The following is a 14,608-nucleotide window of genomic DNA, read 5'->3' on the forward strand; positions in this document are numbered from 1 at the left end:
TTTTATTGATTGATTCAGTTAGAGGTTATATTCATGATCTTTAAGCTCTGGTACTTTGATGGAAATAATAACTTTTTCTGTTAAAAAAATGAGACTTTTTTATTTTTTGAGTCATAGCTGTAACTCAAACAGTAATAACTCCCAATTGTCTTTGGCTGTATTATAAATTTATTTTATTTAGAATAATTCTTTTCAGCTTTAAAAAATATTGGTTTGGTGTTATGGGGCTTTCATTTTTTTAATTGCTTTCTAATGTTAGTACATTAATAATAAGGAATAATACTTATATGATATAAACTCTTTGGAATGTGTTGATATTTTCTTTGTATCCTAAAGTATAGGAAAGGAAAAAAACTTTTCCTTAGAGGGCCACGTAGTAAATATTTTAGCTCTTTCAGACAAGAGGCATATTTGAGGCATATCTACATAAAATGCTTACAAAATTATATATAATGTACTCATTTAAAAAATGTAAAAACTATTCTTAGCTGATGGACTATAATGAAAACAGGCAGCTGGCTGGATTTGTCCAGTGTACCATAGTTTGTTAACCTCTGGCTTAGAGCATGGTCAATTTTTGTGACTGTTATGTTTGTTTGAATAGATTGTTTATTCTCTTTATATATTTTAGGTAGCAGTATGTCTATTATATTTAGCTTTTAAGTTGTTTATATTTTATTTATCCTTGTTAAATTATTGTCTTTGATCTATTGAGTTTTGAGAGTAATGTTAATTTCCTGCTATAATTATGGATTTTTCTCAATTTCTGCTTTTAATGCTGTCAGTTTTTGTTTTAGTATCTTCAAGCTGTTTTATTAGGACAGTGGTCCTCCTTATCTTTACTTTCCTTGATTTCAGTTATCTGTGGTCAGCCATGGTCCAAAAATATTAAATGGAAAGTTCCAGATATTTTAAGAGACCATATTCACATGGTCTCTTTTATTGCAGTAAATTATAATTCTTCTATTTTATTATTAGTTATTATAGTTAATCTCTTACTGTGCCTAATGTATAAATTAAACTTTATCACAGGTATGTATAGGAAAAGACATTATATATAGAGTTTTATACTATCTGTAGTTGTAGGCATCCACTGGGGGGTCTTGGAACCTATCCCCTGTGGATAAGGAGGAACTACTGTGTATAAATTTTTGTGATTGGTACATGTTAGTGGATTGTTTCTCTCATCGGTAATTAAAGTCTTTGCTTATAGTTATTAATACTTTTCGTCTTTAATTCTACCTTGCCTCTTGTGTTATAATCATATTGCTATATCAGTTTTATTTCATTTTTTTTTTAAATTTTTTTACGATACTTGAGATTTATCTGGAGGTTCTCTTTTTGCTTGCTTTTAGTTTTTTAGTCAGGTCTTATATTAGTTTTCTAGGACCACCATACCAAAGTACCACAAGCTGAGTGGCATATAACAACAGAAATTTATTCTCTCACACTTCTGGAGGCTAGAAATACGAAATCAAGCTGTTTTTAGGACCATGCACTCTCTCTGAAGGCTCTGGGAGAGGAATCTCCTTATCTCTTAATATCTGGTAGTTGCTGGTGATCCGGGACATTTCTTGGCTTATAGATACATTAACTCGAATCTCTTCCATCTTTATGACCTATGTGTCTGTGTGTTCAAATTTCTCTTATAAAAATACCAGTCGTATTGCATTTAGGCTCCACTCTAACCCAGTATGACCACAACTTGATTACATATTCAAAGACCTATTTCCAAAACAGATCACATTCACAAATTCTGGATTAGCATGACTTTCTAGGAAGATACTATTCTACCTAGTACAGTTCTATTGAGGCATAATCTATGCAGTAAAATTCAGACATTTTTGTTGTACAGTTCTGTGAGCTTTGACAAATGCATGCATTTGTGCAGCTTTTATAGTCATACCCCCATATTCTTTAAAAAAAAAAAAAAAATTTAGTCGATCCCTACAGTCATTGCTGGCTCCTGGCAGCTGCTGATCTGTTTTATGTCTCTGTAGTTTTACCTTTTCAAGACTCACATAAGTAGAATTGTATATAGCCTTTTGAGTTTGGCTTTTTTTCACTTATCATAATTCATTTCAAATTTATTTATGCTATTCCATGTATTAGTAATTTGTTCTGTTTATTGCGGAATAGTATTCCATTGTAGCATGTACCACAATTTGTTTATCTATTTACCAGGTGAAGGAAATTTGTATCACTTTCCAGTTTTTGGCAACTATGAATCAAACGCTGTAAACACTCATGCACTCATACATTTTCATGTATGCATTCTCTTGGGTAAATACCTGGGGATGGGATTGCTGGGTAGTATGATAAGTAATATATTCAACTTTTTAAGACACTGCCAAACTGTTTTTCAAAGTGGCTGCATAATTTTGAATTCTCAGTGATGATTAATGAAACTTACAATTGTTCTGTGTCCTTGCCCACATTTGGTATTGACAGTAGTTTTCAAAAGCCTTTCTCTTGGGTGTATGGTAGTATCTCATTGTGGTTTTAATTTGCATTTGCCTAAGGACTAATGATATTGAGCTTTTTTTTTCATATGCTTGTTTTCCATTTATCTTTGGATAAGTGTCTGTTCTTTTGTCCACTAACAGAATTGTTCTCTGTTTTAATATGGATTGTTGATAGGTCTTTATATATTTATACATAAATACTTTATCAGGTATGTAAATGATGAAACAAATGAATATTGAAAAATGGAATTAGCTTTTTTGGCAGCAGTATACAATGTGAGTTAATGAAGTCAGTTAAAAACCCTAGGCCTTCACATTCTCATTATTTTGTTGTTGCTATTATTTAAAAAATAGCAGCTGCTATCTATTAGTTAAGCACTATGCTCAGTATGTTACCTGAATTATTGCAAATATTTTCTCCCAGACCATGGCTTCTCTTTTCATTCTGTTAATCATTTTTTAAAGAACAGAAGTTCTCTTGGAATCAAATTTATCAGTTTTTTATGATAATGTTTTTGGTACCATATCTAAGGAATCTTTGCCTGTCCTGAGGTCACAAAATTTTCTGTGTTTATTTGGAGAAGTTTTATAGTTTTAAGTTTAACATTTAGGTCTGCAGTCTGTTCTGAGACTTTTTGTATATGATGTGAGGTATGAGCAAAGTTAATTTTATTGCATATGGATGTTCTAGCACCATTTGTTGAAAAGACTGTCCTTTCTCTATTGAATTACCTTTGTACTTTTGTCACAAATGCCTTTGAGTGTATATGTGTAGGTCTGTTTCTGGACTCCATTCTGTTCCTTTGATCAGTGTTTGTCCTTTTGCTAGTATCATACTCTTGATTACTATAGCTTTATAGTGAGTCTTGAAATGAAGTAGTGTGACTCCTCCAACTTTTTCTTTTCAAAATTGTTTGACTCTTTTTTGTTTTTGTTTTGCCTAACTATATAAATTTTAGAAGCAGCTTTTCTATTTTTACAAAAAATTCTGGGAATTGGTTGGGAGGGCACTGATCTGTAGTGAATTTGGAAGAGACTGATATCTTAACAAGATCGAGTCTTCCAGTCCATTAACAATATGTCTTCCATTTATTTGGGTCATCTCTGATTTCTTTCATCTATTTTTGTTTTTAATATAGTTTGTCTATATTTTGTTAGATTTGTACCTAAATATATATAAATGGTAGTCTTTTTTTCTTTTTTTTTAATTTCAATTTTCAGTTGTTCTTTACCAAAGAAATAGTAGATTTTTGCATATTGACATTGTATTTCGTGACTTTCCTAAATCAGATATTAATTGTAGTACTATTATTATAGATATTTTGGGATTTTTTATACCAAAAATTGTATTGTTTGGCTGGAAAAGGTTTTATTCCTTTCCTTCCTACTTGTCTTTTTTTTTCCCCCTCGCCTAATTTCAGTGGATAGAAACTCTAGTTCAATATTCAAATAAGTAGGAGTGCCTTATTCTGTGTTTTAGGGATCAGACATTCAGTCGTCCACTGTTAAATATGATGTTAATTGTAGGGTTTTTTAGATAGACTTGATCAGATTGAGCAAGTTCTATTCTTTGTTGCTGAGTTTTTATCATGAATGGATGTTGAATTTTGTGAGTAACTTTATCTGCATCTATTGGTATTATCATATAGATCTTTTATCTCTTGATATGGTGAATTACATTGTTTTTTGACAGTAGAACCCACTTTACATTCCCAGGATCAACCCCACTAGTTCATGTCTTTTCCTCTTCTTATATTGTTGAATTTGATTCACAGGACTTTTGTGTATGTGTTCATAAAGGGTTATTGATCTATATAGTCTTTAGTAAAGGTAAATGCCGGCCTCATTAATTGATTGGAGTAATCTTATAATTTAATTAATTAGGTTTCTTTTTTCTCCAAAAGATCGTGTAAAACTGATATTATTCCTTTAAATTATGGAAGAATTTGCCAGGAAAATATCTGTTCTTCAGTATTTCTTCTGTGGAAGGTTTAAGCTAATTCATTTTATTAATAATCACAGATCTACTCAAGTAGTCTGTTTCATCATTGGTGAGTTTAGGCAGTTTGTGATTTTTGAATAATTTCTCCATTTTATGTAAGTTGTCAAATTGGTATGCTTAGAGTCACTCATAGTACAATTTTCCTTATTTGTTTTTAATACTTGATATATCTGTAATGATATCCTTACTTTCATTCCTGATTTATGTCTTCTGTGTCCTGAAATGTGTTTGATTTGTGCCTTCTATCTTTTGCTCTTTGGCAGTTTTACTAGAGGCTTTGCAATTGTCAGAAAACTTGTATTTGGTATCATTGATTTCTCTCTCTTTCCTGATTTTCAATTTCATTAATTTCTGCTCCATTATTTTCTTCTTTTGCTTGTCCTGGGTTTATTTTGCTCCAGTTTTGGATGTGACACTTTTGTTTTAATGTAAGCATCTCACGATAATTTTCACTCTAAGCACTTGCTTTAGTTGCATTCCATAAATATTGATATGTGGTGTCTTCATTTTTCTTCAATTCAAAATATTTTATTTATCTTGAGGCCTTTTCTGTTGACCCAAAGATGATTTAGAAGTTTGATATTTACTTTTTAAGTGTATGAAGGTTATCCTTTTGTTATTGATTTCTACTTAGTCCTTTGTTCAGAGAACACACTTTATTTTTTATTCTTGTAAATTGAGCTTGTCAAATAATGAAGGTTCACGTCTTTCAACAAATTTGAAGTTTGTTTATCTATTATTTCTTCAAATATTTTTTTCTGCTCCACACTGTTCTGTGACTTAGATGACATGAATGTTAGATCTGTTGTTGTTGTCCCAAAGCTTCCTCAGCAGGCTGTTTTTGTTGTTATTTGTGTTTTCCAATTTTTTTCTTTTCATTATTCGGATTGGATGATTTCTGTTGACCTACCTTCAAGTTCACTTTGTCATCTTAAATGCTGGCATTTAGTCCATCTAGTATATTTTAAAATTTGGTTATTAAATCTTTAGTTCTAAAATTTTCATTTGTTTCCACTTCATATGTTGTTTCTTTGCTGAAACTTCCTCTTTCTGTTCCCTTCAAGACTTTTCTCTTAGTTTTGGAAAATTTTTATAATACTATTAAAATCTCTTCCAATTAATTTCAACTTCTTTGTTATTTTGGCATTGATATCTGTTGATTGTCCTTTTCTATGTGAGTTGAGATTTTCCTTGTTTGTATGTTGAGTACTTGGATCTTGTTTAAAGGCTATGGAGAGTATTAATTTTTTTTTTTTAAGCAAGCCGACAATCTAATTGCGTTCGGGCTACAAGTTCCAACTAGCCACCTTTGGAAACATCAGTTCTGTTTCCAAAGCCTTTGCCATACTCTTCAGAACTGTTCTGAGCGTACTGTACCTCCTAGAGGCTAGTTTGGGACCTGAGCAGTGGTCTTAGTTTATTTCTCAGAATCTTTGACATGCTATTTAGAATTGGATCCAAACAAGTGCTCCTGAAGGGTGAACCTAGAAATTTACATACAAATATTTCCTGTTCTGCTGCGCACTTCTCACAACTACACCTAGGTTCAAGGCAAAGTGATAATGTGCTTGTATTGTCTCCCATTCCTTGGGGTTCCTGCTTTGCAATGGGCAGGAAAATGTTATACATGTTTGGGAATAAGTCAAATTTTACATTTCCTCTTTTCTCAAATATATACTTGTATGTAGTACTGGCCTTGGTTTTATATGTCAAGGCATTTACAGCAGAGATAAACTTTGTATTGACAGGAATCTTGTAAAATTTCTTCTTTTTAACATTTTTAAGGTGGTTTTCTGAGAACTTTGTTTTTCATTAAGATATTGCCTCATCTATGCTGGAAATTTGGCAAAAACTTATTCTTCACTGTCAGTCAGTTTTACCTATTGAACTTTTCTACATACACATTCCTAGGCCCCATCCATAGAGATTCTGATTTAGTAGGTATACATTACAATAAATAAAGAAGAAAGTGACCTACATGCTATGTCTTCTATTTTAGCACTTTTATTTTAGCGCAGGGCATTTCCATGCTCTGGGAGATTTTCTTCAGGACAGATATGTCTGAGGAAGACTGCAGTGGTATTGCTTCTTGAAAGTTGTCAATTCAGTGAGTGTCCCAAGGCAGCTAGGTACCATCTGAATAAATTGTCCAAAGCGAATTTGTGCTGTCTTGATCAAGGGCTCAGCCCCTCAGCATCATCTCAGGCATATTCTTCACTAGTTCATCTTTCTTGAGGTTGTCTGTGAATCGTTGAACATGCCATTTCTTAGCTAGTGGTTCCTAAACCAATTTGACAAGGATTAGGACTTAATACTATCCTGTCATTTTCTTTATTGCATTTAAGAACAAAAAGTTTAATTTTTAAAAATTTTTTTTATTGAGGTATAGCATACATCCAGTAAACTACTTAAGGTGTACCCATCTTAAGTATACAGCTTGAACCTTGCATATGTATGTACCCATGTAACCACCATACATTCAAGGCAGAACATTTCCATCATCCTCGTTGGTTCTTTTATGCTCCTTTCTAATCAGTAACCTCTTTCCCAAGTCATCTACTGTTCTTCTGATTTCTAATACCACATATTAGTTTTACCTGTTCTCAGATTTCATGTGAAGAGACATACAATATGTATGTATACTCAATTGTCTAGTATTTTGTGGACAAGCCTTGTTGAGTTATGTATTACTGTTCCTGACTCCTTTATATCCAGAACACCACATCTAAACCAAAACAGATTTAATTTGACTTTGATTTTACATTTTTAGTAGTTGAGATAATCTTAAAATTCTTTAGGAAACTTGTCATATTTCTTTTCCCACTCTAAAACTTTCAGTGGCTTTCTGCTTCACCCACTCATATAGTGTGTTATTTATTTCCACAAAGTATTCTTGCCCTCTTTTTTTCTCTTCCACATTTCCTTCTGTAAGTGCATAGAGATGAAAAGATTTCTAAAATCTTATTTTGTTTGTTCTTTGCCATGCTAGCATTTGGTCTGTGATGAATTCAGATTTAACTGAATGTCTGCAGTTATTGTATTAATTCATGTTTTCCTTCTCTTCTTTCTGACAGCATGATGGAAGTGGTTCATTACATGATATCCAACTATCATTGCCATCTAGTCCAGAACCAGAAGACGGTGATCAAGTAAATAAGGTATGACTAGGTAGTCATGCTGAATTTTTTCAAAAAAACTTTTTATTACCAAAATTATAAAGCAACAACAATTAAAACATTTAATAATAAATTATTAATACCTCTAATTTTACTGTCTTGAGTTTTAACAGGTTTGCTTTTTAACTTTTACTACCCGATTAAGTTAAAATGATATCCCTGTGGGACTTTGATTTGTTTTTCAGTTGAATAATCATTTGTCTCTGTATTACTACTGGTACAGGATTCTTTTTTATAAAGTCATTGAAATTTTTAAATTTTTATAATTGTGAATAACAGTTTTAAAAATACAACCTCTACTAAAAATTAAATGGTCAGTAGGTACTTCTCATATCATATCGCATATCACAGCATTGACGAAATATACTGAAAATGAGATTAATTTATCTTTTTCATGTTTAAAAATATAGAATGCAAATACATTTTAGTGAATGTTTGAAAGTATATTTTTTATATTCTCATCTTTAGGTCTATTTTTATTTGAAGAAAGCTCTTTTGCAACTATTTCTGAAGCATGTATTTATTTCTTAAGTACACACAAGTATTTTTGATTTATTTAGTATTTCCAAATAAAATAATTGTTTGCTTTTACATTCTGTTTTCAGGGTATACTAGACAGTGTTTGCTAGTCGTCTGCAGTAACAATGTCAAAATAACAGTGACTTACAAAAAGAAAAGTTTATTTCTCACTTGTTACTTCTCAGTATTTTACATATCAGCTGTAGATTAGTTGGAACTCTGCTTCATATATCTTCTTCGTTTTGGGATCCAGGCTGAAGATATCCTGAGACATAGTACTTTTGTACTTGAAGAAAAAGAGAATTGGCAGAACAACATGTGGATTCTGCTTGGGTGTAGCATATGTTACTTCAAAATAAGTCAAGTGGCCAAGCCTGTTATTAGGGGTCAGAGAAGCTTAAGTTTCTCACAGGATATGGAGTGACTTACTGGGAACAAGATTGTATATAAAACAGTCAAAAGAATATAAGATAGTAGCCACATCTCATTATCTAATTTTGTATTTTCAACATATTACCTGTGTGCCCTTGCATAAACTTCTTCCCATCTTTGGGCTTCATTCAGTCCTATTGTGAGTATAATAATATACTAAATTAGCTGGTCTGCAGCAGAACATGTCTTTAAAAAAAAAAACTTTTATATATACTCAGTTGAGAACCATTGACTTAGATAATCTCTGATTATCAATTCAGTTTTGCAACTGACATTTTAAAAGCAAAGTTGACTTTTTTCCCGCATTCTTTTTTTATGAAGTTTTTATATGTGAAGAAATTCTTTTTAAAGAAAAAATTTTAATTCCAACATTTTTACATAATTAGTATCTTCATTTTTTTCATGTTTCTTTCTAGTTTGTCTATACATTTAATGTTACATGATAGATATATTGTTATACAGTATTTATTTCTTGTCCATTTCCTTCTAAGCAGATTGATTCCTAGTCTTTCTTCCTCCTTTTTCAAGGTGAGATGCCATAGCTGATTTATTTTTCTCCAATACACTAGACTCTTGCATTTTCATGAGAAGATCCCCAACTATGTCTGCTTCTCATCCAAAATGGTTTAGCAGTTCAATTTCAAATGATACAAATATGGTGATTTGTGTCGTTACAAATTTAGTGTCTGAAATCTCCACTGGATCTGTCATGTTTCTAATCTATCCTTTATCTCAGGAGAACTTCCTCTCCCATTTCCCTGATGAACTATTCTGGACAAACTCACCTCAAGCCTCATTCTCAGCCACTCTTCTCAGTTTCTGCTGGTAGCCTTGTGTTCATCAAACACAGTCTTCTGCTACCTGCCTTTCTGTCTTCTGCCTTATCTGTATCGTTTGTCATTCTCATTCAGTTTGTTCCAGTTACAAGGGAAAAGTGGCCATGATGCTATGGAAGACCCTTTCTTCTTGTGTTTTTGACTCTACCGTCCACTTCTCTTATCTGTCTTCAATGTGCTTTATCTACTTTTACATGCTCAGTTTATGAATTTCTATATCTTACCTATCTTAAGTTTAGTAAATCAAATAAACCTTTCCTTGAGTCTCCTTAAACTCCTTTCCAGTAAACATGGAAACCTGGAAAGTGAAAATAGCTGTTGGTTGTAATAGTGTAGACATTTGGCCTTTTTCTTAAAAGCTTTATCCCTTGGTTTTTGTGTCACTTTTCTCTTAAGTCCCTTATACCAGTGATCCCCAACCTTTTTGGCACCAGGGACCAGTGTTCCTGTGAGAACAAAATGCCTGATGATCTGAGAGGTGGAGCTGAGGTAGTGATGCTGCTAGCACTGGGCAGCAGCTGCAAATACAAATGAAACTTCACTCACTTCCTTCTGTGTGGCCTGATTCCTAACAGGTCACAGACCAGTACTGGTCCATGTAGACCCCTCCCTGCCTTTAGCATTTTGTCTCATTTCCTTTGTAGGTCCCTTCTCTTCTTTAGAATATAGATTTATGTATTTAGTTCAGTCTTCTTTTAACTTTTTACTGTCATTATTTCACATATATCATGTGTATTGATAACATATAAAATCTCTTTCATACTTGGTAATCCAGTTGCCACCTGGATTTCCACTGTATGTCCCACCCACAGGTACTCACAAATATTCCTTTTTGGACATACTTCTCCTTTATTCTTCAGTTCTGTGGTGGCACAGCCATTCACCGTATCTCCCAAGCTAAAATATAGATATCACTCTTTGCTCCTCTGTGCCCTTTTCTGTCTCCTAATTTTGATTCTTCTCTTCTTCCTTCTCTCCTCCTATTATCACTCCTTGAGTCAGGCTCCTGCTTTCATCTGGAATATTACATCTTGATAATGAGGTCCATAGCCTAGTTTTGTTGTTGTTGTCAAATTTGTTTTCCAAACAGCTGTCAAAGTCATATCAAAAGCAGATTCATCTGTCGCTCCCTGGCTTTAGGCCATGCTTAATTTTCACAGTACTCTGTGATCAGGCCTTTGCCTAGTTATTAAACACATTGCTCGTAGTTCTCCAAGTGTGCTGTGTTTGTTCTTGTCTCTGTATACTTAGAATCCCTTACCCTAAAATCCAAAGCCTGCCACACTTGTGTGTCTTCTGAACTTTTTTCTTATTCTTTAAGACTCCCTGGACTTACTCATTCCCTGTTGTATTCTCCTTTGCTTATCTTCATGTCTAAAATCCTTAGAACAGTGCCTGTCATAAAATAAGCATTACATACATGTTGGCTATTCATGTTATTACTACATTGTATTTTGATTTCCTCCAACAGTGGCAGAACCTAGCAGTGACTGAATGATAATTTTATATAGAATTCCATCAAGTTGCTACATTGTATTTCAGTTGTTCCATTATAGGACAGTTACAAATTTGTGAACTTGTAGATAATACATTGCTGTAGGTTTTCTCATACTTAGGATTGTATCTTTGGCATAAATTCCTAGGAGCAGATAACTGAATCAAAGACTGCAAGTATTTTTATGACTCATGTATATAGCCATATGTTTGTCCAGAAAGATCAGTTGTGGTGTCTGATAATGAAGAATTTTTTTTCTTCCAATCTTGTTAATCACACCGAGTATTTCTCCCCCAAATTTAATACCTGTAAAATCATACCTTCAATACTTTAATTTACATTTCTTCAACAAGTCCAATAGACCATTTTTTCCAATTACATATATATTTGTGAGAACTGGCTGTTTGTCTTTTGGGGCCTAGAAAATGATCTTATATTTTAGAACAGGTTCTTAATATAGTTGAAGTAGAAATCCTTTGTCATGTTTGCTTAGGTTTTCACCAGCTTTTAACTTTAATGTTAATTGTATAGATGCTTTAAAATTTTATGTAATTAAATATATTTATCATTTCCTAATAGCTTCATTTGTGACATAGCTTAAAAATGTATCCTTTATTATCTACAGTCTGTCTTTTTTGGTCTTGATTTATGAATTTTCAGAGTTCTTGAACTCTTTAAATTCAACTGGAAATAATTTTTATATATAATAAACAGCCTTTCCCGATTGCAGTATGTATAACAGCATTAAAAAAAAATCTTTGCTTTCCCATTGTTTGTGATGCTTATTTAATGTTAACCTTGTTGTATAACATCTGTTTCTGAACTGTTCTTAGAGAGTCGGCAATTTTTTTTTTTGATCTCAACATATCTGAAGGAGTTGGCATACTTTGCTCAGTAATGACACATAATTATTTGCTTAAATATTTTTCTCAGTGGAAAGATAACATTTATATATATATTCTAATTTCCTTGCTTTTACTACTTCCCTAGTATATATTTCTGGATAATTGAATAGTAGTAAACAAAATGTGCTCGTGGGCAAGAATTTCTCTAGACTAGACTATATACCTAGGTGAGCTCATATTTAATTCATAAATAACACAAAAATATTTTCCTTGGTGGTTATATGAATTTAAATTCACACCAGCAATGTAAAAGAGTTTCCTTTACTATATATCCTCACAAGACTTATATTTCATACTTTAAAATTCTTATTCTGGTAGGCAGAAAATATCATTTAGTTGTGTATTTGTATTTCTTGATTGAAATGATGTTCATCATCTTATGTTTATTGGACTTTACTGTTCTCTCTTAAATAAAAATGCCTATTCATAAAACAAAACAAAAATGTGCTAACTGTAGAGTGATGATACTTTAAAGTTGGAAATATAACTGGGTTCCTGCTTAATTTATAGTAGGCTTCCATTTAATACTATTAGGAATTTCTTATAGATTAAATTTGACAGGATATTTTCTCTTTGATTCAGGCAGTTCTCAGTAAAGTGACTCATGAAAAATTATCTTCCATGTTACCCTTCAAGCACATTTATCTTTCTGCTAATTTCTGAACCAGCCATAAAATGACTCTTCCTTTAATTACACTGTTCCCTCTACTTGTGCTCTTCATTTTCAATGACAGGCAATTCTTGTACATCCCTTGAAATCTGGCTGGACTTACTGTTTTGTATGCAATTTATTTTCCTGTGTGGCCTATGTCCTAGTTTTTTTATCTGTAAAATGGGGATAATAGTACCTACCTTGGGGTTATAGTCAGGATCAAATGCTTAGATACCTAAAAGTTTTGGGCACTTGCTAAGTACTCAATAAATGTTAGGTGTTGCTGCTGTTATTGTTCATCGTTTACACATCAGACTCCATTAGACTATAAATTCAGAGAAGACCAAAATGGGTTGTTTTTATAGGTTAATAGCTGGCATATTTAAGAATTTTTCTCTTAAATAAATCATTCATTGTTTAGTTTTCATCACTGATTTAACATTCTTCATTAGGTATTTTTATAGTTAAATGCTTCATGTTAAATTTTTTAAAAATATTTCAGAATGAAGATCTGTTAAATGAAATAAAACAACTTAAAGAGGAAATAAAGAAAAAAGATGAAAAAATCCAACTGTTAGAACATCAGCTTGTAAGTATTATAGTGTAGTATGTAAAGTGGAGGTTTCTTAAATTGGAAAATACATATTTTTTAGTAAACTATAATCAGAATTGAAATTTGACTTTATTTTTCGCTTTTAGAGTTGCTTTGTTGTATTACTTTAGATGATATACTCTCTAAAAGTCAGTCTAAGTAGTAAGTATTCAAGGTGAAAAGAAAATCTTTGTCCATCCATTTTTGGTGGTATTGATTTTGGGCTTTGGAAATTCACCAATTTACATTCATTTTATTGGTAAAAGGTATATATCTTTTCTTCATGTATATTTAAAGAATGAGTACTGATGAGTTAAGAACAGGGCATTTTTTCTCTCTGAGAGTGAATGAAACTGGGTATCAGACTTAGGTAACTGTTCAGCTGTCTGTTAGAATGAAAGCTATTCTAAGAAAATAATTCTTCCCCATGGATAACGATGGGTGATCCCTCAGAGCAGAATCTTTGTAATTTTATAATTGGTACAATTTCAGATGTTAGTTCCATATCATAACAAAATGTGCATTGTCTTGAGGTTAATTATAATATAGTTTGTAATAATATAAAAGGCCAAGATAACAAGAATATAATGGCATAAAAATACCAACAGGCCAAGGAAAATCTTTGTTGACAGTCGAAAGCATATCACCAAAAACTAGGTTATCCAAAGTATGAAAATTCAATTATTTACCAAATCTTACCCTTCATAGATTGCACATAGACACAAAAAGGAAGTTATTTTTGGAACTACAGTAGTCAAGATAGAATAAATAATGTTCTTGCATTAAGATAAATGTTTTATCTTTTCTTTACATACTTCCTGTATGTGTTAAAAGTTAAGTTCTATTATAGTGCATTCCAAGAGACTCTCATTTGACTCTTGAACAACATGGGTTTGAACTGTGTGGGTCCACTTACATGCAGGCTTTAAAAATAAGTACATACAGAATTGTAAATGTATTTTCTCTTCTTTATGATATTCTTAATAACATTTTCTTTTCTCTAACTTACTTTATTGTAAAAATACAGTCTATAATACATATAACCTACAAAATATGTGTTAATCGACTATGTTATTATTAAGGCTTCTAGTCAACAGTAGACTATTAAGTTTTGGGGGGAGTCAGAAGTTATACGCAGATTTTCAGCTGTGCACCTAAAGCCTGCATTGTTCAAGGGTCACCTGCATATTGAATTTTATTTCAACAACTGTTCCATTTCTTCAGAATGGGAAATAGTACTACAGAGATTTGGGGTTTTAATTAGATTTTATTTTGTATATGTAACTTGGAATGATCTAGTTGCAATTAAGATATTGAATATTGGCAAATATTTTTAAAGTGGAAACTTATAATTTTATCGTGATGCAGTCATCAAGAATTTGTTTTATAAGTTTCCTCTAAGAAAGTATATTTACCTCTCTTGGGGTTGTTTAACAAATAATATGGTTCTGTTCCAGATTTACACTAAGGAGAAATTCTCTTTATCAGTCTTTTCACTTTTTTTAAAAAAATTATATTTATTTGAGAGACTGAA

At 32.1% G+C, this 14,608-nt stretch overlaps 1 protein-coding gene across 2 annotated transcripts in view; it reads left to right on the plus strand.

Moving 5' to 3' along the window:
• Positions 1-14,608, plus strand: part of CCSER2 (coiled-coil serine rich protein 2) — a 99,043-nt gene that overhangs the window by 29,637 nt on the left and 54,798 nt on the right. For both annotated transcript variants that reach the window (XM_011355347.2, XM_011355346.2), the window contains exons 4-5: positions 7,542-7,625; positions 12,985-13,071. In XM_011355347.2, the coding sequence (XP_011353649.1) occupies positions 7,542-7,625; positions 12,985-13,071 (171 nt within the window). The remainder of the gene's footprint in view (positions 1-7,541; positions 7,626-12,984; positions 13,072-14,608) is intronic.

The sequence above is a fragment of the Pteropus vampyrus genome, unplaced genomic scaffold, assembly GCF_000151845.1.
Source record: "Pteropus vampyrus isolate Shadow unplaced genomic scaffold, Pvam_2.0 Scaffold20, whole genome shotgun sequence".
NCBI lineage: Eukaryota > Metazoa > Chordata > Mammalia > Chiroptera > Pteropodidae > Pteropus > Pteropus vampyrus.